General features: G+C 39.2%; 1 protein-coding gene across 4 annotated transcripts; it reads left to right on the top strand.

Annotated features, from left to right (window-relative positions):
* Positions 1 to 6,605: 6,605 nt before the first annotated feature.
* Positions 6,606 to 24,797, top strand: Nt5c1b (5'-nucleotidase, cytosolic IB). 4 transcript variants are annotated; one of them, XM_052186117.1, is made up of 10 exons: positions 6,606 to 6,638; positions 9,765 to 9,854; positions 10,177 to 10,350; positions 10,919 to 11,050; positions 12,193 to 12,657; positions 12,885 to 13,052; positions 14,651 to 14,780; positions 17,657 to 17,779; positions 18,163 to 18,347; positions 24,468 to 24,797. In XM_052186117.1, exons 1-10 carry the CDS (start codon positions 6,606 to 6,608, stop codon positions 24,795 to 24,797), a joined length of 1,830 nt encoding a protein of 609 aa, XP_052042077.1. The 4 variants fall into 4 exon arrangements, with proteins under 4 accessions (XP_052042077.1, XP_052042076.1, XP_052042079.1 ...); XM_052186116.1 differs by having other exon boundaries at positions 12,193 to 12,705; XM_052186119.1 differs by lacking the exon at positions 10,177 to 10,350.
* Positions 24,798 to 25,329: the final 532 nt, after the last annotated feature.

The following is a 25,329-nucleotide window of genomic DNA, read 5'->3' as shown; positions in this document are numbered from 1 at the left end:
TCTATATAGCCAGGCAGATTTTCAAGCCCTTTGGCTGTCTTCCAGTTGATCTATAGATAGATTTTAAATACTGCTTGTCTTGGAGGTATGTGTTATTAAGAATGTCTGAGCTAGGGATATAGGCCATTGATAGGATGTTTGTTTAATATTTGACTCTTGAACAGATATTCTGCCACTGGTTAAAAAAAATCTATGAACTTCCTATGTACTTTTACTGCCATGACTACATTAGCTATTAGAGTGGTGTGTGTGTGTGTGTGTGTGTGTGTGTGTGTGTGAGAGAGAGAGAGAGAGAGAGAGAGAGAGAGAGAGAGAGAGAGAGAGAGAGAGAAAGAGAGAATGAGAGAGAGAGAGAAAGTCAGAGAGAATGGGAGTTTAGTTTCTATTTTACAAGTGAGAGGATTATGAATATATTTTTGAAAGTTTTATATTTTATAGAACATCTTTACATTTGAGATCTCCCCTTAGGTAGAATATTTTCAAATTACCAGTGTTTTGCAATAAATATATAAATAAATAAATGAGTAAATAAACAAACAAATAACCTTTTCTAGTCCATTAAAGGCATGCTATCTCAGTGTTCCTAGCAAGAGTTATTTGGCTCTCTGACTCCATGGTAACTCCTGAATGTATGAATAACCAGTATAGACTGAATCAAGAACTGTGAGCTTCAAAGACAACTTATTGTTCACTTGGGATTTCGGAAGAGCACACTCACCTTTCTGGATAGGCTCCTTAGAACTTATGTTCCATAGCCTTGGCCAACATAAGTGTCAAGCTGATGTCACCATGATTTAAGAAGAGACTGGTATAGACACATTGGCCTTCAGTCAAAGTTTTAGACAAGGAATTTCCACTTACCAGCCTTTGGCAAGAATATTCTGCAAATGTGCTGAAGCAGGGACCACATGAGAGGCTTCTCCTTAATAGTACCATGAGATTGGAGAGACATAGCAACACTGGGGAAACTTGGAAACTGCAAATAGGTCTAATTCAATTCTTTAGTCTCTGTAAGTACACTGGATTTCACATGCCTTAGCATGATGACTGATGTAGAAGACAAATATACTGGAGAAGAGAAAGGATGGTTAAAAATGATACCCATTATAAGTATTAGAGGCCTTTAGGGCAGAAATAGAATCCTGACTCTACCAATTGTCACTTTGGAACTTAAGGCAAATTGTGTTGCTCTATCCTACTTGGTATTATTTTTAAATGGAAAACAGTATGAGCTATATACAACACATCTTCATATGTTTAAGAGTTCTTGTGCTCATTGTATTTTCTCAGCCATGAATATTTCAACCCAAACTCAGAGTAACAACATTCCCTGAGGTTAAAGCACTCAAGTACTTGCTGTGAACCCCTAAGATCCTCAAGGAACTTTGATAATTCACACCCTAGAGGCACGTCGAACTGGACATAATAATGACCCTTTGATAGAACACAAACAAAACTCCTAGATTAACCATGTAGATAGTAGCCTGGTTTTGTTTGTTTGTTTGTATCTTTGTTTTGTTTTGTTTCTTTTTTTCCTCAGAACCATTAGATTTAAAGTGACATAATATTAAATTAGATAAACTGGGCTTGGTGGTATAGGCCTATTATCCTGCATATCCGAATAGGAGTCAGGAGGATAGGGAAACTGAGGCTAACCTGTTCACATAGTGAGACCCTTTCTCAAAAGGCAGAGTGCAGGGTTTCAGATATTCTTTGACAGCAACCATGAGAGACACCCCCATTAATACAGAAATCAACTAATAAGAACATATAATTTTTATTTTTATATTTAATTTTGGAAATATTTAAAATCTGTCTTTTCTATATAAATTAGGTAAAAAGAATTCCTTTAGGTGTAAAGAAACATTAGACCTATTTATTTCCAGTTTGGAAAATAATGACCTCAGAGGAGACAGAAGACAAGAGAAGACATACAAATAAAATAATCTAAAGGTCTTAAGTATGTAATCCAAAACTTAGGTACATATTTCCTTTCTCAGGCCATTTCTTAAAAAGCAGGACTTATCTTCAAATCAAGTACCCAGAATTATTTCTATTTACTGAATGAAAAGTGATCATCATTGATTTCATCTCTAAGCATTTTTTAAGTAGTTTTCTACTTTAAAAGCTTGAAAGGGTAAAGTCAATTAAAGAAGTATGTGGTAACATCTTGGAACAGTGTGCAGCAATACCACAGCCAGGATACTGACATTGATAGAATCAAGGTACCAGAACAGATCTTCTATGTTATTTGGTTATAGCTACATCCACTTGCCCTGACTCACTTTTGAACCCTAGCAACTATAAGTCTGTTCTCCATTTCTACTACTTGACTTGTTAAAAACAGTATTCAAATGTAACCACACAGTCTATTACTTTTGAAGATTTATTTTGTCTCTAGAAAGCCATCTAAGTTACTGGCTGTATTGGTAGTTTGCTCTTTTAATTGTTGACTAATATTCCATGGATAGATACATCATAGTTAAACTATTAATTAACATATAGCAATCTTATTTTATAGGCTCTCCAGTTTAACTCTGATGCCTTCTCTAGTATGATAATGAGAAGTCTCTGGATAGCTTGCTTATAAAAGTAAGTGAGAAACAGAAATATAGTTAAGTGTAGTAGAAGAGGCAGATACAGGAGGACCACAAGATCAAGGACAGCCTGGACTATATACCATGTGGGAGCCAGAGAAATTTTCTCAGTGGTTAAGATCAAAGGACCCGAGTTTGATTTCTCACACTCATGTTATACAACTCATAAGCAATTATAATTCAAGATACATGGAGATCCAATAGAGGCCACAGCAAAGGGAAACAGATGGGGGGAAGGAAGTTGAGGGGAGAGGTGGGACTATGTTGGGTAGAGGGGCATATACATGGAGGCAGGGGGAGGGAGGAAGGGTAGGGAATCGTTTGGGAGGGGGGCTTTTGGGAGGGGGGAATTGGGAAAGGTTTTACCATAGGCAATGTAAAAAAAGATACAGGGAGATCTGATACCTCTGACCTCTGGGTGTCTCTCTCTCTCTCTCTCTCTCTCTCTCTCTCTCTCTCTCTCTCTGTCTGTCTTTCTCTCTCTCTCTGTCTCTCTCTGTCTCTTTCTCTCTCTCTGTTTCTGCCATCTTCTGCTACATATGTGTCAAGAGCCATGGGTCCCTCCATGTGTACTCTTTGGTTAGTAGTTTAGTTCCTGGGAACTCTGAGTACTGGTTGGTTTATATTGTTGTTCCTCCTATGGGGAGGCAAACTCCTTAATCTCTTTCTACCCACACCTTATCTTCTACCTATGCTTCTAAGTCTAACTTTCAATATTACAACACATTTAAGCCTGTGTTTCCACATCTACAAGAACACTCACTGTAAAACAGCGATTAATACTATTGACATATTTTTATCTGTTCATGTATCTTTAGACTCAGTAAAGTTAGTAGACTTGAAACATAAAAACTATTAAGGCAGCAATGCCACGTCTCACAATGATGATTTCTACAGAACTGAATGAAACAGGGTAGTCATGAGAAAAAAGCGAGCCTTGATGTCTTCCCTGGATGGTAATTCCTAGTTGTATGACTCAACCTTTGCCTTGTACTTTGAAAAGCTCCAGAATAACCAATAGTCTCCTAACATCTCCAAAATTGTCAAGTGATATCACTATTGTCCCTGAAAATAAGAGTTAGAGAGAGTATGGCCAAGTGGAAATTATGTCCCAGAAAACATTTTGAAACAACCACCTAAGCAGAACAGTGCCAACCCAAAGGGTAGATCATCTTTGTAACCATAGCAAGAACTAAAAAGAATTTTCTCCAAATAGATGAAGAATGCAGATTTACAACTCTCCATATTTGTGGTTTTCCAACATTCCTTTCCAATTCTTTTATGGATTTCTTTTAAAAATTATATACAACTGAAACTGGCAATGGTAATTAAATCATTAAAACCAGTCATAGGTAGTCTTAGAAGACCACAAACACACACAAAAAAAATGTCATAATGATGTTTCAATTTGCCTTTATGAGCAAGGTCAAGTTCTAGAGAGAAGAATCCAAGCCAAATAAATTACTTACATCCTATACATGTGTGTTTTTCCATGTTCAGTAGAGGAGTTAAGGAATAGAGAAGAATAAGGGGAGATAAATAAAGAAATCTGAAAATAAGCATGAAAGAGCTCTTTAATCTCACCTTCAGGGTTTGAAACAAAATAATGTAGCTATATATTTAGATCTCAACTCCTAAAACAATTTTAAGTACCTATTAGAATCCTATTCTCTTCTGTACTATGTAACACTGGAAATATTTAATTGCTAGGTTAGCAGATGAAGTAGAGAAGAGATCAGAGAAGCTGATCTTAGATATGTTGTAGAAAGGTCAATAAGAAAGCAAACTGATTTAAACTCTCATCTCTATAACATCTTTCTTCTATATTCTGTAGAATGTAGGCCAGAGATTTCCCAGTGTCTGTCCCATGTCAGCTGTCTACGTTATTCTGCTTGTACCAGTAAGTCTACCAAGTAGGGAATGGGGGAAAATCACAAGACTGACAGTTGATTGTTCATAAACCTTTATCAACAATAAGTATTCAATAAATCCTGTTCTTACAACTATATTTCAGTAGTTGCTAAATTATTTAAAATTATGTAAGGAGCAAAGATTATGAACAAAAGAATAGTTAATGTTTATTTTTCAGTTATAAATTCAGTTATTTCAACAATCACACTAAATTTGTGTGTCGGGGGGGACTTCATTGACAAGAGTAACAATGGAGATTGAAGTTCACTGCTGGTATGCTTTCTTCAATTCCTTCTCTACCTTATGCTTTGTTTTGTTTTTATTACTTTCTTCGTTTTATTTTGGGGTTGTCAGCATTGTTGTTGCTGGTTTGCTTTTCTTATTTATTTGTTTCATTTTGGTTTTTTTTTTTTTTTTTTTTTTTTTTTTTTTTTTTTTACTTTTCAGGCTTTTTAATAGTCAAATGCAGATGTCTGGTTCATATCAGCTCCTTCAACTGCCAATCCTGGTGGTAGGGAGGGCTTCAGCTTTTCTGTCTTCTCCTTGTCTGTGATGACCAGGGTGTAAAGGTATCTGCTCCAGCAAACTTTGAACTTCACATTATCCTATTTCTTCTTGATCTTGATGGATTTGTCATCTTTCTGCCAAGCTATGAGCAGAAAGTCCTTGATATCCCCAATTTTTGAGACACAGTGACAGATGCTCAGCTCTGGCACCTGAATGGAATGGAGAACGGAAAAGACCAGAAAAGGATCCTCCTTATGTAATGAGACAAAGTCTCTCAATGAACCTGTTGCATTTCACATAGACAGGATAACAAGCCCTTAGAAGCCACCTGCATTTGCCCTGCTCAGTGCTAAGGTTAAGGTGTTCCCACCCCATCTGGCTACTTGTAGGAGTGCTGAGGATTCAAGCTCAGATCTTCACGCTTATCCAGCAAGCACTTCACTCATTCAATTCATCTTGCCAACTCCCACCATACATTTTAAATGTTCTTCCAATTATTATCTAAATATTTTCTCCATTTTGTAATGGAGAGAAAATTAAGATTATTAAAATTATCCAAACTCTTTGAGGTTACATAAAGGTATTGTGTACATTTATGTAGAGAGTGGTGGCATACGGGGATTCAAAATTAATGCCTGAATGATATATGCAGTAAAAGATTATTTAGAAAACTTGTTCTAGTCAATTTTGACAATCAGTGATTTCTAGGAAGGTCAGGAACCTGTCTTTCTCTTTTAAGGTTTCAACAGGCAGGACTGACAGAACACATGTATCTTACCTACATTTGTATGAAGATTAAAATCAGAACAAAAGCATAAGAAGATGGTTTGACTCTATAAACCAGAGTCTGGGGTCTGTTTTTGGTTTCACTTTACACAACAGGGGAAAATGAATATTTCAAAAGCTAGGGATTGGGCTAACATAATGAACGATAGACACAGATACTATAGGCAAGGACCTGTCCTGTCCAGGAATAGAGAACAGCTTTGACAATGACAAGAGTCTTTGCCATTGTGAAAGAAATCACACACACACACACACACACACACACACACACACACAAATATACACACACTAAAGCGAAGCTCAGAGCCAAATTCTACAACTAGAACCAACTCTCAGCTGCCAAGGTGTCTCTGCATCTGTGAATTTGTGAAAACACAAATGCCTGAACCTACAAATGAGTTTCCATTCATTTCAATCAGAAGATGGACAAAGCCAAGGATAATAGGTATGATGTGTGACAGAGTAAGGCTTTAAAAGACATAGCTATAACAAAGTTGCAAATGGATATTGCTGCATAATGGATATCTGAGCAATTTACACATCAATTCCTACAGTTGCAAGAGATGGCAGTAAGTAAATATGCTGAAACAGGAAAGGCCACTGCTCTCTTCACAACAACAACAAAAACAACAACAAAATCTAAGTTTATGTGTGTGGCATCAGTTAGTTACCATGGAATCACACATGATGTCATAAATTTGACATTCTAAATTCAGAGCTAGACTGAGCCAGCGAAGTGATAGGAAATGGAGCTGGGGAGATGAAGACCATCATAACAACAAACGAATTCCATCATTTGAAGAAATGAGCCAAACATCCTTGAAACAAAAAAAGAAAGTGAGTGAGTGAGTGAACCACCCTAAAATCTTACCAGAAATCTGAGGGCATGTAAGCATTAGTCCATTTTTACTCTCTGGGAATGCTCTGCAAAAACAAATAAGTCTAGATCACAGAGACATGTAAAAGGGAGTGGAGACAACAGCAGAAAGGGGTGGAGTGGGAGAATGTAGGTCAACCTAGCCTGTCAGCCTGTGTTGAGCATATGCTTATAGTTAATATAAAGGAGTAAATACAATGACTCTATAGGAGATTTGGACAAAGACAAAGATGACCGTCTGCCTATGGTACTACATCAAGATTGGGATGAGCTGAGTTTGGGAGATTATTGAAGAGAAAATGGCTTATAAAAAAGTGTCCCATGAGTGGAGCATAGAAATAGGAAGTAGTAGGAGTTCATCCTGATGCTCCTGGTCTGTTTGAGTGAAGATAGAGTTGACCCAGGAAGAAAGCTTAATTATGCTTACATTCAACAAAAGAGACAACTTTGGAAATGTGAAGGCTTTAAAAGCCACGAATGAGGACCTGAGACCTGACACAGAGATAAAGAATGGTTAGATTTAAGTATTTTGGAGGGCTAGAAGTGACAGAATAATTTGGAGCCTGAAATGGGGCTATGGGAGTTAGTGGAGAGAACTCAGGTCAGTTCAATAATTTTGCAGCTAAACCATTCCTTGAAGTCATATTCTCATTCAAGTAACATGGAGATGATGATTCCTGGGCATGCACAGGGAGTAAATGGATGAACACAGAAGTTTCTCAAAGTCTTTGGTCTAATTTATGTATGTACGGCACATCATAATTAGACACTTAACACTAATATGAATCACAGCACACAAGTGAATTAACATGAAACAAATAATCTTCTGGTATTCTGCAATCAAAATGCAAACACCAGTATTTGATTAGGTTTCCATGAAATAAATGGTCATCCATTTTATTTTCTATATTATTTGTTTACATTCCAAATGATTTTACCTTTCCAGGTTCCCCCCTCCCCATAAGTCCCATAAGCCCTCTTCCCTCTGCCCGTTCTCCAATCAACCCCCTCCTACTTCTCTATCCTGGTACTCCCCTACAATGCTGGATCAAGCCTTTCCAGGACCAAGGACCTCTCCTTCCTTCTCTTGGGACTCATTTGATATGTGAATTGTGTCTTGGGTATTCAGAGCTTCTGAGCTAATATCCACTTATCAGTGGCTGCATTCCATGTGTGTTCTTTTGTGATTGGGTTACCTCACTTAGAATGATGTTTTCCAGATCCAACCATTTGCCTAAGAATTTCATGAATTTATTGTTTTTAATTGCTGAGCATAGCAGCCTTATTTATAATAGCTAGAAGCTGGAAAGAACCCAGATGTCCCTCAGTGGAGGAATGGATACAGAAAATGTGGTATATTTACACAATGGAATACTACTACTACCCGGTTTTGATTTTTACCTATTAGTTTGTTAGTAGGAAATGCCCGGTTTTTTAAAAAACTAGATGCTGAGAGAAACTTGACATTAAGAATTGATGTGCCAGTTTTCTGAGGAACCGCCAGACTGATTTCCAAAGTGGTTGTACCATCTTACAGCCCCACCAGCAGTGGAGGAGTGTTCCTCTTTCTCCACATCCTCGCCAACACCTGTTGTCTCCAGAGTTTTTTACCTTAGCCATTCTGACTGGTATAAGGTGAAATCTCAGGGTTGTTTTGATTTGCATTTCCCTAATGACTAATGATGTTGAGCACTTCTTTTTTTTTTTTTTTTTTTTTTTTATTCGATATAATTTATTTACATTTCAAATGATTTCCCCTTTTCTAGCCCCCCCACTCCCCGAAAGTCCCGCAAGCCCCCTTCTCTTCCCCTGTCCTCCCACCTACCCCTTCCCACTTCCCCGTTCTGGTTTTGCTGAATACTGTTTCACTGAGTCTTTCCAGAACCAGGGGCCACTCCTCCTTTCTTCTTGTACCTCATTTGATGTGTGGATTATGTTTTGGGTATTCCAGTTTTCTAGGTTCTGGAGGACCCTGCTATACCGCTCCTGGGCATATACCCAAAGGATTCCCCAGCATGCAGTAAAGACACATGCTCCATTATGTTCATAGCAGCCTTATTTATAATAGCCAGAAGCTGGAAAGAACCCAGATGTCCCTCAAAGGAGGAATGGATACAGAAAATGTGGTATATTTACACAATGGAATACTACTACTCAGCAATTAGAAACAGTGAATTCACAAAATTTTTAGGCAAATGGTTTGATCTGGAAAATATCATCCTAAGTGAGGTAACCCAATCACAAAAGAATATACATGGAATGCAATCTCTGATAAGTGGATATTAATTAGCCCAGAAGCCCTGAATACCCAAGGCACAAATTGCATAACAAATGACTCCCATGAAGAAGTATGGAGAGGGTCCAGATCCTGGAAAGGATTGACCTAGCATTGGAGGGGAATATAAGGACAGAAAAAAAAGGAGGGAGGTGATTGGGGAATGGATGGAGAGAAGAAGGTTTATGGGACATATGGGGAGGGGGGATCTGGGAAAGGGGAAATCAGTTGGAATGTAAACAAAGAATATAGAAAATAAAAATATTTAATAAAAAAAAAAAAAAAAAAAAAAAAAAAAAAGAATTGATGTGCCAATAAATCTGTAAAAGATTAAAGCCCTTGTTTGTAAAAATCAAATTAATACTTGTTAGGGTTAGTTATATGAGTTTGTGTTCTATGTAGAAAATGAAAAGTTTCATAATTAGCTGCCTTCAGAAAATCATAGGGGGAAAAACACTTATTCTGCATATATAACTTTATACTTAAGTCCAAATGCTGTTGACCCCTGGAAGATTTTCATTACATTCCTCATGTTTATCGTTTTTAATGATAAATACTGCTCATATCATGAACCCATAGAATGACTGAGTCATATAACAATATGCTTCCATATTTTTTTATTTATAAAATGTGTCCTTTTCTTATACTTGTTGGAGTGGAGGAGGAATCATAGCTAAAATTTGCATATATTTTTGATGTTGGCCAAGGAACAAAGTTTATGTTTTATTTACTCTGTTTTAATTTCCAAACCCAAGGTTTCTAATGTCTCTGAGAATAAACATTAATAAACATTCTTTGTTTCCATATTAAGAATGAGCCTGGGATGAGGTACTCAAAAGAGAGTCTAGATGCAGAGAAAAGAAAGGATTCTGACAAAACTGGAGCTCGTCTGAGCACTCAGGTGAGCTACCCTGCATAGCACAGCTGAAAGAAAGCAGAAAACACAATGGAAAAAAGGGGGGAAGCTTTGGAAGAGACATGTGAGTGCTTCAGGTGTGCACTGAGTGGTAACTAAGGTCCTAGAGAAGAGATTAAGGATACACTCAGGAGAAGCTGGCCCTTGCCCTCCCTCCAGTCCATAGCCTCCCTGTTCAGGCAGAATGAGAAGTGTAGAAAAATACAGTCTCCTCCAGTTGGCCAACAGGAGGAGACTGGTCCATTGAGATCAGGGGGGAAGGGAAGTCTGGCCATCACATTGACCCATTTTCTGCACAATCTTTCAGATGAGGCGTGCAGGCTATCCGAATCACTCGCTGAGATGTTGCCCCATGCGGTATCACCACTCCTGTAGACGCTGCCTTTGTGCAGCTGAGGGAACTAGCCCCTGTCGCACAATACGCATTTATATTCACATGTGCCTGTTGTGGGAGCAGGGCCGGCAGATCACCATGATCAGGGTGAGCAGAGATCGAATAACTAATTTGGGAGGGGAGTCCCAGTCATCCTGGGTAGGGGAAGGATATGGGATAGAAAATAGACTACTTGCCTCTCCAAGGTGTCATCATGAAACAAAGGTTGGCAGGTTGTATGCACATATGTGCAGCTGTCACAGAGCCCTGCTGCAAGCTGTGGTTTGGGTACCGGTTGCCCTCAATTTACAATACAGTAGAAGCATAGATATATAATCTTGACCTAGAGTAGTAGGTTTATCTTTAAGGGAGGCTGTTGGGGAAAGGAGAAGATATGACTGAAGACTGAGCTACTACAAGGGTTTCTTAATGTTGGATGCTCATGCTTTTCTTGGAAAACTTCTACTTTGATACTTCATCCTGAAATTAGGATTGAGCCAAAGCAAGAACAGCACAACCAAGACCTAGACTGAATCAAGGGTCATAGAAACAGGACTGGGGGGCATCTTTCCAATGGTTGCTGCTGTTTTTAGCCTGACATGGTTATCCTATAGGCACATACATATAAGGAGTGGATGGTTAAGAATTAAGTATTTGGGTCTTTTCTCTTACACAGGGATCCCAGGAATTACCTAATTCAGACTCTCGAGGCTACGTTGTGCGAAATCAGTGGTCCCGAACATCACGGAGCCCATCTACGGGAGCTCCATCCGTAGATGAACCCAGGAGCAGGAATCCTGTTGTCAAGGTAAGCTAGTGATGAGAGACCTGGATGATAGATGATGACTTATATCTATTGGAGCTTATTTTTATGAAGCGTTTATTTCCTGTTCTGGATAAGTGACTTCTTGGTTAATTTAGCCCTTCCAGAGACACCCAGGCAAGCCTAAACTTACCACTGAGAAAAAAAAAAAGCACAGAATGGTCTTCCCAGTTGTTTATATTACAAAATGGAAGACAACTGTTTTAAATACTGCCTTTAGGTCTAGCTGTATGTTCTCTGTCCTGCATCCAAATATCAAACACAACTGAGTACCCATGGCTCTCAAACGAGGAAAGGGATGAAAGCAATCAAATCAAAAGAGAAAATTTAAATGCCGGTGCATGGGCTTTTAGGCCCTGAACGTGGCCTGACCACATAAGTGAATTTATGAAATTCTTTTCAGATGCCTAGAAAAGAAGAGATTCCCCTGTGCAAATATATAAACACATCCCACATTCCTATATTTTGTTGAGTTTGGTTCAATAATCTCACCAAGAATGGACATGCATGTGAAACAAACATAAAGTGAGTGTTATATGAATATGTGAATGTTTAATAACAACTTCCTGAGCTGTGTCAGTGATGCATTCTTTCTCTAGAATTGCCCCTTCTAATTTAGAAAGGTAATCAATTCCAACGTTATCTGATAGCATAGGGAGACTGAAGGCATATGATTCCCCAGTCTTCCCAACAATCACATGCACAGCCCCTGGGCAAAAGAATCAGGATAAGTAGAGCCTTCTAGTGTCTTACCCAATTTGCATGTGAAGCTCACTGAAGTCACTGAGGGAGGCGAGCTTTATGACTTATGTTGCATAAGGATAAGAGAACTTGACCTTATTTACTCAAAGCCAAATACTAGTTGCTGCAATGAGCACTTGTGATGACGCATGTGTGAGGTCCAGGGAGAGGTTGGTGGATGAGATTACAGAGAGAAGTCTATTTTAACAATAATATCCAATTTCTTGAGACTAGAAATTGCTTGGATGCTAGACTTAGTTAAAGGGGCTAGGATGAATTAGAATTCATTCAAGATCTAGGAACAGGCTAGAGATAGGAGGTGCGGTGTAGGAGACAGGGATGTGAGTGCCCATGGGTCTGAACTTCAACCTCCATTTCTTCATCAGGGTCCTAACAGCTCCGCTACCTCTCGAACTTCCTCTGCCTCCCCCAGTCAACACGACACCTCATCTCCACCTCAGATATCAGAGCAGACGGTTCAACAGCAGGCCCCGCAGAACAGACCTATCACCCAGCTGGACTCACAACCTCCCACACCCCCGGAAACAGAGCCCAACTCCAGACGGACATCGAAGATGTATGCAGGCAGTGATCCATGGGCTCCCAGGGAAAACAGAGAGGCTAGAGACTTGCAGTTGAGAGACTATGCACATAGCTGTGACTCAAGAGAAGGGATACCCAAGGCTAGAGAGTATCCGCGCACACCTCCTACTGAGTGGAAGTCCTATGTCCAGCGCCGCCAGCAGCAGTATGGCGCCTCTGTGGACGTTGACCAGGAAGGTGCGTCAGATGGCCAGCAGCAGAGGCAGCAGATGGAGGAAGATGAAGTGGATGAAGCCTATTGGACATCCGTGAGCATGCTGTATGAGAAGATCCCCAGCTGTGCGCGGCCCAGGCCGGTGAGGGTGCCTGGCCCCTGACACCCCTTGGTCCCTTCTTCCTGTCCCTCAACTCCATCCCACTTATGGTGTAGAGAAGCCCTTCTCAGCCTTCCCAGCTCAGTCCTCTATCCTGCCCCAGCTGCATTCCTACCCCTTTCTATATGTGTTGACTCTCCTTTCCTTGACCTTCTCTGCAGCCCAAACCCAAGCATGCCATCACGGTTGCTGTCTCTTCCCGGGCACTTTTCAATATGGTAGATGACAGGAAAATCTACGAAGAAGAGGGTCTGGAAAAGTACATGGAATATCAGCTCACCAATGAGAATGTCATCCTGACCCCGGGGCCAGCATTTCGATTTGTCAAGGTACTGTGTGAACTGCCATTCACTCCCATCAGGGACTCTGGATAACAAGAGAAAGGGCCCAGGCAGACCTTTGGGAGTTTGTCCATTCTCCCCAGTAATCCCTATACCATCTTTATAATTCTCATCCCATTCCAGTTGACCAAGTCCCAAAGATGCCTGGAATTGCTGAGAAAAGGATATTTTATCCTGAACCTACCATTATGAGTCGTGGCTTTCTTATATGGAGCCCTAGTCATCTGACCTTTAAACAAAAGCTTGTTTCCTCCTAGTTGGGTAGGAAGTAATAAGGAGTTAATGGTCCTGAGTAGTGGAAAGAAAATGCCTTATTAACATGACGGAATTCACTTGTGCTGGTCTGACCGTAAATATGTTAAGAAAATCAAGAATATCCCAACACTTAGTATCATGAATGTATACTAAAATATGTAGCCCTCATAACTAATCTTCTGCATATGTTATTGGATTATTACACAATCAATCATATAGCCACGTGAAAGCAAATGGCACCTCTATGGGTTTGGAGTGAAAGATATTTGCAGGACATGTAGAAGCATGGAGAGAAACCACCCGTCTATGAAAAACACTTAAAAATGTTTGTAAATAGATTATACAGCTGGAAAGAAGCATGTGGTATTTAAAGCTGGCGTTGTTCTTGAAGAGCCCATGACTTGTTTCCCAGTCCTCTCATAGGGCAGCTCACAACCATCTCCAGCTTCTAGACCAATGGTTCTCAATGTTTGGGTTACGACCCCTTTGGCAATCCTATCTCTCCAAAATGTTTACCATACAAATAATAAGAGGAACAAATTTTCAGTTATGGAGTATCAAAGAAAATAATTTTATGATTGAAGGTCACCATACCATGGGGAACTGTATTAAAGACTCTCAACTTTAGAAAGTTTGAGAACCACTGTTCTAGACTCTGGGAGTACCTTCTTTCTTTCATATGCGCATGAGTGCATGCACACACACACACACACACACACACTTTAAAAAATAAATGAAATGCCAAAAATTAAAATTAAAATAAATAAGTCATGGCCTATGATCTTCCATCGAACATTTAAAAAATGAGATTATCAGTTTGCTTCGATCTTCTTTCTGCGTGAGAGACGAGCAAATTCCCAAGTGATTCCCAATTTCTCACAATAAAATCAGGATTTACAAAGTTAAGGAAATAGACAGATAAGACATATCATCAAATGTATACACTGATCTTTTCCCTCTACCCACTACTGAGATCTCTTTTTTTGATTCGTTATTTTATTTATATTACATTTCAAATGTCCCCCTTTCCAGCTTCCCATTGGCAACCCCCCCCATGCCACCCCCTCTCCCAAGATAATTCTACTAAACAAAATGTTTTAATACCGTCATGTAGTCATTCACATTTGTGCCATGGGCATCAATTGAAGCTTATGTGTAGGAGTCAAAAAACATAGAAAAGATGACATCACCGTGTTTTAAAGGAGCACTGATTTTTCAGTCAGGACTCTACAAAGCTTGATTCTGACCTTAATGAGGTGTTTTTCTTCTTGTTCCCTAACACCCACCACCTTGCCTGCCCACTTTTATACATCTGTGTTTGCAACCTGCAGGCACTGCAGCATGTCAACTCTAGACTCCGTGATCTGTATCCTGACGAACAGGACTTATTCGATATAGTACTGATGACTAATAACCATGCCCAAGTGGGAGTACGGCTTATAAACAGCGTCAATCACTATGGTAAGTAAAATAAATACCATGTGGAAGACCAGCTCTCAGCCCTGCAAAAAAGGAGCCATGATTTTTTGCTAACTGTGGCTTAAACCATTGCAATGTCTTTGATACCAACACCCCCTTCTGCGTGGGGAATGTTTATTTGCCTATGTCAGAACAAGAAAGGCCATGTTCATTTTTAACTTCAGCACAGAGTTGGGCTCAAAGCTCTGGACTTAACTTGTCAAGTGTGAATTTCAAAGTCTTAATCCCAGGTCCTCAATATATTTCTCTGCTTTATGTTTTTCACTTCTGAACTTGACTTCAAGGAGCCGTCAGCCCAGGGGTTTTTTCTATGAGATCAAACTTTTTCCTCACGACAGATCCCTGTTACAGGTTTAAAGGTTTTCACCTCCCATTTCAGCTCTTAAAATTGGATGCTCCTGGATGTTCTCTCTCTCTCTCTCTCTCTCTCTCTCTCTCTCTCTCTCTCTCTCTCTCTCTCTCGCTCTCGCTCTCGCTCTCGCTCTCGCTCTCTCTTTCCCTCATCTCTCTCCCCTTCCTCCCTCTTTCTTTCTTCCACCCTTCCTCCCCGCTCTCTCTCTTTCTCTCTCTCTCCCACACACAAATCCATATTTTCACCAGAAAATCTGTCTTTATTATTTTACGTAGAAGATTACATTGGTGCTGATTTTCACAGCTTTGCCACCAATGTGCGTTTCTTGTAAAATTTCCTTTTGTTTTTCTACTATGAAATGACCTAACAGTCTCTTTGGGATGCCACTGTCTTGTTTTCTAGTAATGGATTTAGTTGTGAGTAAGTCGCATCAAAATCAAGTTTTAATTATTCACCTAGAGATTCTAGGTTTAAATTAGGAATATTTATAAATAACCAAGGTGTATTATAAGTTATTGAGTTTTATTTTACTTCACGTGATCCTGTTTATAATATCTGAAATGCATTTAGTAATTCAACCTTCATAATGTTATGAATTGAAGAGAAAATGTATGTCAAAGGCTCCGAGGGGCATACAATACTCAGCAAATGAAGCATATTAGGCTCTTCCCATATATAGCACAGGCTAGCTCTAGATCATCTTGCCTCAGTTTCCCAGAATCAGACTTCAGGTGTATACCATCACAATCTTATTGATTTAGTAAGGGATACTGATATGTCTGTCCTGAAGCATGTTACACCCTGAGGTTTCCAGTCTCTGGAATCAGTTACTCACATATGAGTTCTGCTGCTTAAACATTTGGAACACCTTCCTATCTGATCTTTTCCATGGAATTACAACCTTTTCTCTTAGAAGAGTTGGCTATTTCCCTCTTTAGAGTACAGAAGACAGTCTTTGCCTATTTCTACTGTGGTCTTTTTTACCATTCTCACTCCTGGCTCCTTAGGAATTTGGAATCACTTTGAGAAAAAAGCCAATGTTTTCATTCAGTTTTGAAATCCTAATACCACTACATATTTTCTAGAACATTATATTGATGTTATTAGTGGTTTATAAGGTCTACTTTTGAATCACTAAAAGCCAAGATTGCATCAAGTGAAAAATTTATATTTTGTTGACAGCAAAGCATTCTACCTACATTGGTGACCTATGTCCTTAATTCTTTGGAAAAGAGCCAACCAGATTCCATATTTTGCTTTATCTAGCATAGTTTATCATAAATTTAAACACATTTTTGAATAAGCACATAGGTTTTTATCATATGCATGAGTCTCACATTGATGAATATATTTTTTCAAATATAATCTTGAGCTTAGATTTTTTTATACTTAAATCTTTACTAAAATTTTGTGGATTCCTTAAAATAATATTGTCAGAAAAGGAAATCTATGTTAAAAGGTATAACTCTCTAAGAACTCTCAATTCATACTATTCAATCAACTATTTTACATAAGAATTGTACCTTGGACCTCACGAGTGCTGGTCAATGGTCAGAACTGGGCTATATATCTTAGCTCATTACATCTCTTTCAAGACAGCTTATACCAATTCATTCTTTTATTCATTGTATATGTGGGTAAAGCATTTACAAGATCTTTTAAACAGTCAATTTTCTTCTTTTTAATTGTTGAGAGGTATTTAAAAGTATATTAGTTGAAGCCTGATGGCATAGGCTTATCATGCTAATGTTTCAGAAGACTACAGCAAGAGGAAGGAGGGTTGTCTTGGATTCAAGACCTACCTAGGCTACACGGCAACACAGCAAGTTGAAAAACCAGTATGGGCAACTTAGATATACCATAATTAATGATTTTTACAAGTTAAATTGATGTTCATTAGTAGAGATGTCAGTTAATAGTCCATTTCTAATAGCTGTAATCTAATATTCTAGACAAGAAGGAGTGAAATTTTTAGATTATCTTTAGAAAATAATTTAAATCCTGGGGTGACTTATTATAAAGTATTGCAATGGAAAAATGTAGAAATAGTATTTAAAATGGGGCCATACTTTAAAAACTCCGTTCAATGAGCAAAAAGGACTTAACATAGTAATTTAAGGAAAAGGGAGAGTTAACCTAATGCAGATATTGTTAAACATGTTGGGATGAATACCACCCTGTGTCTTTGAACTAGTAGGTTGGGCTAGTCTTTTCAGTATCCTTTTCTATAAAGAGAATCATGCATGCTGCTTTGAGTAAATTGACATGCTCTGTATGAATATGCTCCATAAACTATAGTGTGCCAAACCTAGCATAAAGTATCTCAGAAGTTTTATAATATTGGTACTATGAAAGTCATTTTCAAATTTCAAAAATTTATAACATTCAGTTAGACCTAAAAATGAACTCACAAGCATTTACTTACACCTCTTATTCCTAAAGTAAATGGCATTTGGATCAATGTTGTCTCTTTGATCATAACACAGCCTTTCTCACCTGATAATAGGTCTACTGATTGACCGCTTCTGTTTGACGGGTGGGAAAAGCCCCATTGGCTATTTGAAGGCATATCTTACCAACTTGTATCTTTCTGCGGATTCTGAAAAAGTACAAGAAGCAATAAAAGAAGGTAGTGACGTGGGTCTATTCTCCTAGCTCATGAGGTTTGAACTTGTGGTCAGTTACCTTGTGTTTCAAACAGCTTTAGCTGGCTTACTTCTTATTGGCTCTCTGCTGAGGCTTTTACACACGTGGCACCCTTACTTGTGTTCCATGAATATTTGTCCTTCCTAAAAGAAAAACATTTTCTGTGTTTATTACACAGCTCATTTTCACCTCCCATTCCTGTGTAAACAGAGTCTGTGCATATTCTGAGATTTGTAGTTGTGGACAGGGATGGAATTTTGTGGCAATAGCTACAGAAGAAACATCACTGTGGGGGAAAAGATTTTACTGGGAGAAACTAAAATCCACAGGCTTAAGAAGAATACTAATATATCCCTATGATGTCAGGCATTGCCTCTGCGACCATGTATGCTGGAGCCAAAGACATGGCTTATTGCGACACTCAACTCCGCGTGGCCTTTGATGGGGATGCTGTCCTCTTCTCTGATGAGTCTGAACATATTGCCAAGGATCACGGGCTGGACAAATTCTTCCAACATGAAACATTATTTGAAAATAAGCCTCTTGCTCAGGTAAGATCACCAACCTTGACTTTCACCTGCTTTTCTTCCAACATGTGAATATAGATATTGTTCCTTGTGATGACTTTCAACTGTAGTTGGCTTCCTCCACTCTTTGCACTTAGTGCTCCTTCGTTTGTCAATTCCTCCTTAGGTTGGAACATGTACTGCTGACAACTCTGGTTGTGAATTTTACCATTCTTTTATATATCCTCTTGGAAACACTTCTGCGATCTTCTGTTACTGATGAGTAAACTTCAAGTTACTAGTGACACACAGGACTGTGTACCAATAAGCCATTTCAAAACCTTAAGCCGTCAAAACCGTAAGGTCATGTCCAATATACTCACTGCTCTGTAAGCATTTACTTGGTCTGTCAGACTGTGACTTCAAGTTCAAGAAAGACACTTCAATTGAAAAGAGCTTCAAGACTGAGATTCTGTGTCCAAATAAATAATTAGCCTTCAACATTTCTTACAAACCAAAAACAAGTATTGGGGGATTTTGTGTGTTGGTCTGTATTTTTCTTTTTCTTTTTTTTTAAATCCATTTTAGGAAGTATTAAAAATTTAGATCGAAAAGGGGTGTTTCAACAGAAGAAAATTGGAAACATGAAAATGAAATCCAAGTTGAATCTGAACTGACAGATGATCCAGTTTTTATTCTGAATCCGCTCCATGTTCAGTAGCAACCCTGAGTATGGATGGACCTGCAGGCCTTGCTCCCTATCCTTCAAAGGATGTTCAGTCTTCCAGTCTTAAGTAATGTAGCTACAGGATCTTTTCAGTATTCTTTGTCAAGTTAAGGTGCTGCCAACCACTATGCATTTTTGAGGATTTGTGGAATGGATGTTGGGTTTTGATTGATGCCTTCGTACCATTCATTGAAAAAAATCCATTGATTTGGGAGGACACTCATGTTAATTCACTGAAGGATCTTAACTCCTTGACGCAGTTCTGTACTGCATGTACACTGGAGAAGGTCATAAGAGTGTCACCCGTTTTAGACATTCCTGGATTCAGTCTGAGAAGGTGTCTGCCTATATATACATACATTATATATATATATATATATATATATATATATATATATATATATATAGTAGTCTATAGTTTGCTATATCTCACTTGAGTAGTAAAGTAATAATGATTAATGATTTCATAAAATGCATGAAAACTATGTAAAGGTTTGATAAACCTTTCTAGACAAGCTACCTAGAACCAGATATCATTTTGTAAAAACTTTTTAATATGTATATTATTTTAGTATATACTCTATATATTTTAACTCTGTGTGTGTGTGTGTGTGTGTATGTTGTAGGTGTGATAGGGTTAGAGCATGTGTGCTATGGCAAGGATATGGAGGATAGGGGACAATTTGTGGACTCAATGTTAACATTCAATCTAGGCTCCGCCTCCACAGTTACTTAGCAACAGCCTATTAGGCCTGGCTTACTATAAAAGGCATGGTTTGCCCTCTCCTGGCTCTCTTATCCTCTTATTCTCTGCTCCTTCTCTCCCTTTCTCACTCTTTTCCCTTCCACCTCCCCACCTTCTCCACTGTTTCCACTGTTCCTGGCCAGCCTCTCCCTCTTCCTCCCTTACCCACCTCTCCCTCTCCCACCTCTCCCTGTCCCTGTCCCTCTCCCTGTCCCTCTCCCTGTCCCTCTCCCTGTCCCTCTCCCTCTCCCATCTCTCCCTCTCTCTCTCTCCCTCTCCATCTACCTGTCCCTCTCTCTGTCCCTGTCCCTCTCCCTCTCCCTGTCCCTCTCCCTTTCCCTCTCCCTGTCCCTCTCCCTGTCCCTCTCGCTCTCCCTGTCCCTGTCCCTGCCCCTCTCCCTTTCCCTGTCCCTCCCCCTCTCCCATCTCTCCCCCTCTCTCTCCCTCTCCATCTACCTGTCCCTCTCCCTGTCCCTGTCCCTGTCCCTCTCCCTCTCCCTCTCCCTTTCCTTCTCTCTCTCTCTGTCTCTACTCCCTTCCCATCCCCCTTTCCCATTCCCTAAATAAGCTCAATTCCATATTATACCCTTTGCATGGCTGGTAACTCAGTGGGAAGGGATGACTCAGCATGGACCCATGGAGGCGCCCCCTTCCAGCTTGCCATACCTGGCTCTATCAAGCATATCCTTGACCCTTTCTTTTTATATAAAAAGCAACACTCAGTGCTCTCATTCCACCTTTATGTGGGTTCTGGAATTTGATTCTGGTCTTCAGGCTTATACAAAAAACGCTTTCTCTCCTAAGCTATCTTGCCAGACCTTGAAAGACTTTTCTCCAGTGTAGCCATTTAATTTTTGTTCTTCGCTTCATTCCTTTCTTCTGTTTATTGTTTGTGCTCCTAAAAAATTAAAAATATCATTTATAATTTCTATAACCATAAACTTGTAAATGTTTTACTGTGTTTTTTAATGTTTGTAGAATAGTTAGTTATGTGTCTCCAATTTCATGTCCAATATTATTAATTATTGTCATTTTCCTTTGTTTTATTTCATTTTATTTTATTTTGTCACTATGGGTAGTAATTTACCAATTTTATCTTTTCCACAAGGTAACTTTCCTAATATTTTTAGGTCACTGATTTTGTGTAATTTTGTCTTTTTTTCCCCCTAAATCAACCTCCCAGACATTCAAAAGTGATGTCATTTTATTTCAATTCAAAGTACATTTGAATTTCTTTATGACTTCCTCTTTATTGGGTGGATTGTTTATAGTTAAGGTAAATTAACTGCCAAATATTTGATGAGGTGTTTTTTTTTTCCCTTTCACATAGCTCTGTTACTCTTCACATGTCTTCCTCCAGTGTAACCAGAAAACCTATTTTGCATTTTATGTTCTTTGTTATAGTGTACTTTGGGCTGAGACAGTTATAACCTGCTGAGTGTGTCCTATGTATTGTGAAAATAATGTATTACTGATGGTCCATTCTACAAATGTAAATTAGATTACATTAATTAATTAATTAAAGTCATGCTGCTAGCATAAAAGGGTGTACGTGTGTGTGTGTGTGTATAGAAGTAAGGGATGAATATCAGCCATTTTTCCCTGTCTCATGTTTTGAGAGACTCTCTGAACCTTGAGTTCACAAGTAGGTGGATAGCAAACTCTGTCCATGCTTCCATCTCTGCCTCTCTGGTGCTAGGATTAAAGCCCTACACTACCACACCTGGCTTTTTTTTTTTTAATGTATACAACATTCTGCCTGCATGCCTCCAGGCCAGAAGAGGGCACCAGATAGATCTCATAGGCTCAAGTTGGTGAAGTCATTGGGTGATTGTTCCCTCAGTGTCTGCTCTATCTTTATCCCTGTTCATCTTGTATGTATGACAGATTTGGGGTTGAAGGCTTTGTGAATGGTTTGAATTTGAGAATACCACCATGAATCAGGTACCCAAGAGCCAGAAAGACACATGTGGCATATACTCACTTGTAAGTGAGCATTAGCCATAAAGTGCAGGATAACCCTGCTCCAGTCTACAGACCCAAAGGAACTGGATAATAAGAAGATCCCAAAAGAGGATGAATGAATCTCTCTCTCATAAGGGGAAACTAAATGGTCATCAAAGATGAATGGAAAGAGGGAACTGGGTAGGAGAGGACATGAGGAGGGGAAAGGTGATAGTGATCAGGTATGGGGACGGGTGGGATATGCATGGGAATGAGAATGGACACAGGTTGGGGCATCTCTGGAACTAGCTGGAAGTCTGGGACAGGGAAGGATACTGGGATGGAGGAGTATAAAGGGAATCTATGGGGGTGAACCTATCTGAGATTCTTACCAAAGGGAGATAATAGAGACGGAAGTGGCCACCTCTTATAGCCAGGCAGGACTTCCAGAGGAGGGAGAGGGCATCAATATACCCACCAAACTCTCTGTGCTGTTCCATCTTTCTTACCTTCCAAGCTGCCACAGAACATTCGACTAAGCTCTCAACATTAAATGGCTTTCCTAGACCAAAGTTCTAAGATTCTCCACAAAACATGGACAGGTACCAACTTATATTAGTGATTTTCTTTGTTTCTTTGTTTGATTGATTGTTTGTTTGTTTGGTTGGTTGGTTGGCTGGCTGTTTTTGGTTGTTGTTATCCTTGTTTCTGTTTTGCTTTCAGTTTTTTTTTGTGGTTGCATTTGTTTGTTTGTTTGTTTGTTTCTTTTTTTCGAAGAAAGACCATGACCAAAAAACTAGTTGGGGATGGATGGGTTCATTCACCTTACACGTCTGTCCATATTACTGTTTATCTTCAAAGAAAGAACAAGAACTCAAACAGGGTGGAACCGTGGAGTCAAGAGCTCAGATAGAGGCCATGATAGGTGCTACTTACTGGACTGCTTTCCTTGTCTTGCTCAGCCTGCTTTGCTATAAAACCCAGGACCACCAGCCCAGGGTTGGCACTAACCACAATGGACTGGGTCCTCAGTCATCAATCAAGAAAATGTTCAAGTAATTAAGATAATGTTTACAATTGTATCTTAAGGTGGACATTTCCTCAGTGGAGGCTCCCTCCTCTTAGATAATTCCTCTTAAATAATTTGTGTCCAGGTGTGTCAAGCTGACAAGTAGTCAACATGGTAACTAAGGCTTTCCTTGAGCTCTGTGATGGTTTGTATCTGCTTGGTCCAGCAAGTAGCACTATTAGAAGACGTGGCCTTGTTGGAGTAGGTGTGTCACTGTAGGAGTGGGCTTTTAATACCCTCATTCTATCTGCCTGGAGGTCAGTATTCTGCAAATAGCCTTCAGATGAAGATGGAGAACTCTCAGCTCCTCCTGCATCATGACTGCCTGGATGCTGCCATGTTCCCACCTTGATGATAATAGACTAAACCTCTGAACCTGTAAGGCATCCCCATTTAAATGTTGTCCTAATAAAAGTTACCTTGGTCATGACATCTGTTCACAGTAGTAAAAATACTTACTAAGAAAAGCTCACTACCTTCAGACTCAGTTTTTCATATGGTGGGATTACAAATGAGTTTCAACATGCCTGACAATTTTGATCAATTTTTGCATAGTTTGAATCTCACATATTTAGGAAAAGTATATATATTCTATATCATATTTATCAACTCCTGTTTCTTATACAACACCTGTCTGATATTCATATATTCCTGGTTTTTAGAATAATGCTGTATGTATTGTATATTTTTCTGTACTTTTACAGCCATGTCTCTCTATTTATCTTGATTGTATATTTAACCATGTGTGTGCCCCTGTGAAGACACACTACAATCATCATGGTTTTAAAGTGGGCCAGTGAGATGGCTTAGAGGATGAGAGTGCATGCTTGTCACCAAGCCTGGTGAGCTGAGTTCTAATTCAGATAAAATATGAATCATGGATCATAAATATATGAATGGATTCATAAATATATGAATAGATTCATAAAATATGAATCTAATTGCGGGCAAAACTTCACTCAGGTAGAGGGCACAGTGAGCAATATGTTGATAATATTCTAAATTATCAAACAGCTTTTCACAAGCATTTCCTTGAGAAGACTAGTCCTATGGAACAAATGCTGCCCAGCATGTCAATAGTGGCATGCACATAATAAAAGGCATAAATGAGTATAAAATAGTTACTCATGGATGTAAACATAAAATAATGGTGAAGACTAAAATAACGTAAAAAGAAACAAATATTATGTCTTAATGTAGAAACTATAAAGCTATAAAGCTATATAGCTTTAAGACAGGGCTGGACTCAGGCCAAACAAATAACTAGCTAAACAAAGTGACAGTAATCTCAAAGGTAAAATGCGCAGCTCACCAACAGTGGGGTGCAATGGTGGTTTTGATGATCAACTGAAGTGCATCTCCCAGTTACCCGGGATAGTTCATGCCTATTGCCCTGGCTTACTGTTTATAGAATGTTCTTTCACCCTTAAAATATTTTTGTCTGGATGATAAATGATGCGGTTATCCTAGATTTATTCCAGGCATGCAAGGGATGGTTGTGTATCAGGAAATATCTGCACATAAATGCAGAGAGTTTGGCATCGTACTGTCAGCCCAGAATCACTGTATGTCAGTTAGCATCACGTGGATTTTAAGATCATCTAAGACACTGTTTTTCTTACAGTAATCACTTCTCTTTTGCTGACCCATGCACACCTAAGACTTATGTTCTCTTTTCAGGGTCCTCTTAAAGGCTTTCTGGAAGATTTAGGGAAACTGCAGAAGAAATTCTATGCCAAAGACGAACGATTGCTTTGTCCCATCAGGACCTACCTGGTTACGGCTCGGAGTGCAGCGAGTTCAGGTGCCCGTGTGCTAAAGACCCTTCGCCGCTGGGGTCTAGAGATAGATGAAGCTCTTTTCCTGGCTGGAGCCCCTAAAGGTCCCATCTTAGTGAAGATTCGGCCCCACATCTTCTTTGACGATCAAATGTTTCACATCGAATCAGCACAGAAATTTGGTACCATCACGGCCCATGTGCCTTATGGCATCGCTCAAAAACGCAACTAGGGATGGGGAGGAAAAATAAACAGTCTGGTGTTACAAATGGCACGTGTTTTGGATGTATAGAGTAACAAGGTATTTCTGAGAATTTGACCACAAAACTTAGCTCCTTTGGTGTTTTTCTTGGGTTTTTTTGTTTGTTTGTTTGGTTGGTTGGTTTTTTTTTTTTTTTTGAAAATATTTTGAACTGTCAAGCAAGCTACTTTTTTGTTTTTTTGTTTTTGTTTTTGTTTTTTGTTTTCTCGAGACAGGGTTTCTTGCAAGCTGCTTTTCTTTAAGCTAAGGATGTTGGATCCCGTTGCACCTATCTGTGTAAGTGGTAATGGTGCCTCTTTAGACAAGTTTAGAACTTTGATACTTAAGCTGTTTCACAAGAAGCTTAATTTCCAAAAAGCATTGCTCATTTTTTAATGTTAGCCAGCTGAATGAATGTTTATACAGCATCACCTAGAAAAGGTGGAATGAGTAGGATCAATAACACTACTGAAAACTGGGGCTGTGTCCTTTGTTATCTCTGTGTGGCAAGCATTTGACCAAA

This window comes from Apodemus sylvaticus, chromosome 6 (assembly GCF_947179515.1).
Source record: "Apodemus sylvaticus chromosome 6, mApoSyl1.1, whole genome shotgun sequence".
In the NCBI taxonomy this organism is placed as follows: Eukaryota; Metazoa; Chordata; class Mammalia; order Rodentia; family Muridae; genus Apodemus; species Apodemus sylvaticus.
The sequence above is the reverse complement of the archived record's forward strand: the minus strand, read 5'-3'. Positions and strand labels throughout refer to the sequence as shown.

Excerpts from the sequence above, each read along its gene's own strand:
- Nt5c1b (XM_052186116.1), top strand. The coding sequence starts at position 6,606 with ATGAGCCAAACATCCTTGAAACAAAAAAAGAAA. Across the intron at positions 9,855-10,176 it reads GAGCTCGTCTGAGCACTCAG|ATGAGGCGTGCAGGCTATCC; the intron begins GTGAGCTACCCT and ends ACAATCTTTCAG. Across the intron at positions 14,781-17,656 it reads AAACAGCGTCAATCACTATG|GTCTACTGATTGACCGCTTC; the intron begins GTAAGTAAAATA and ends ACCTGATAATAG.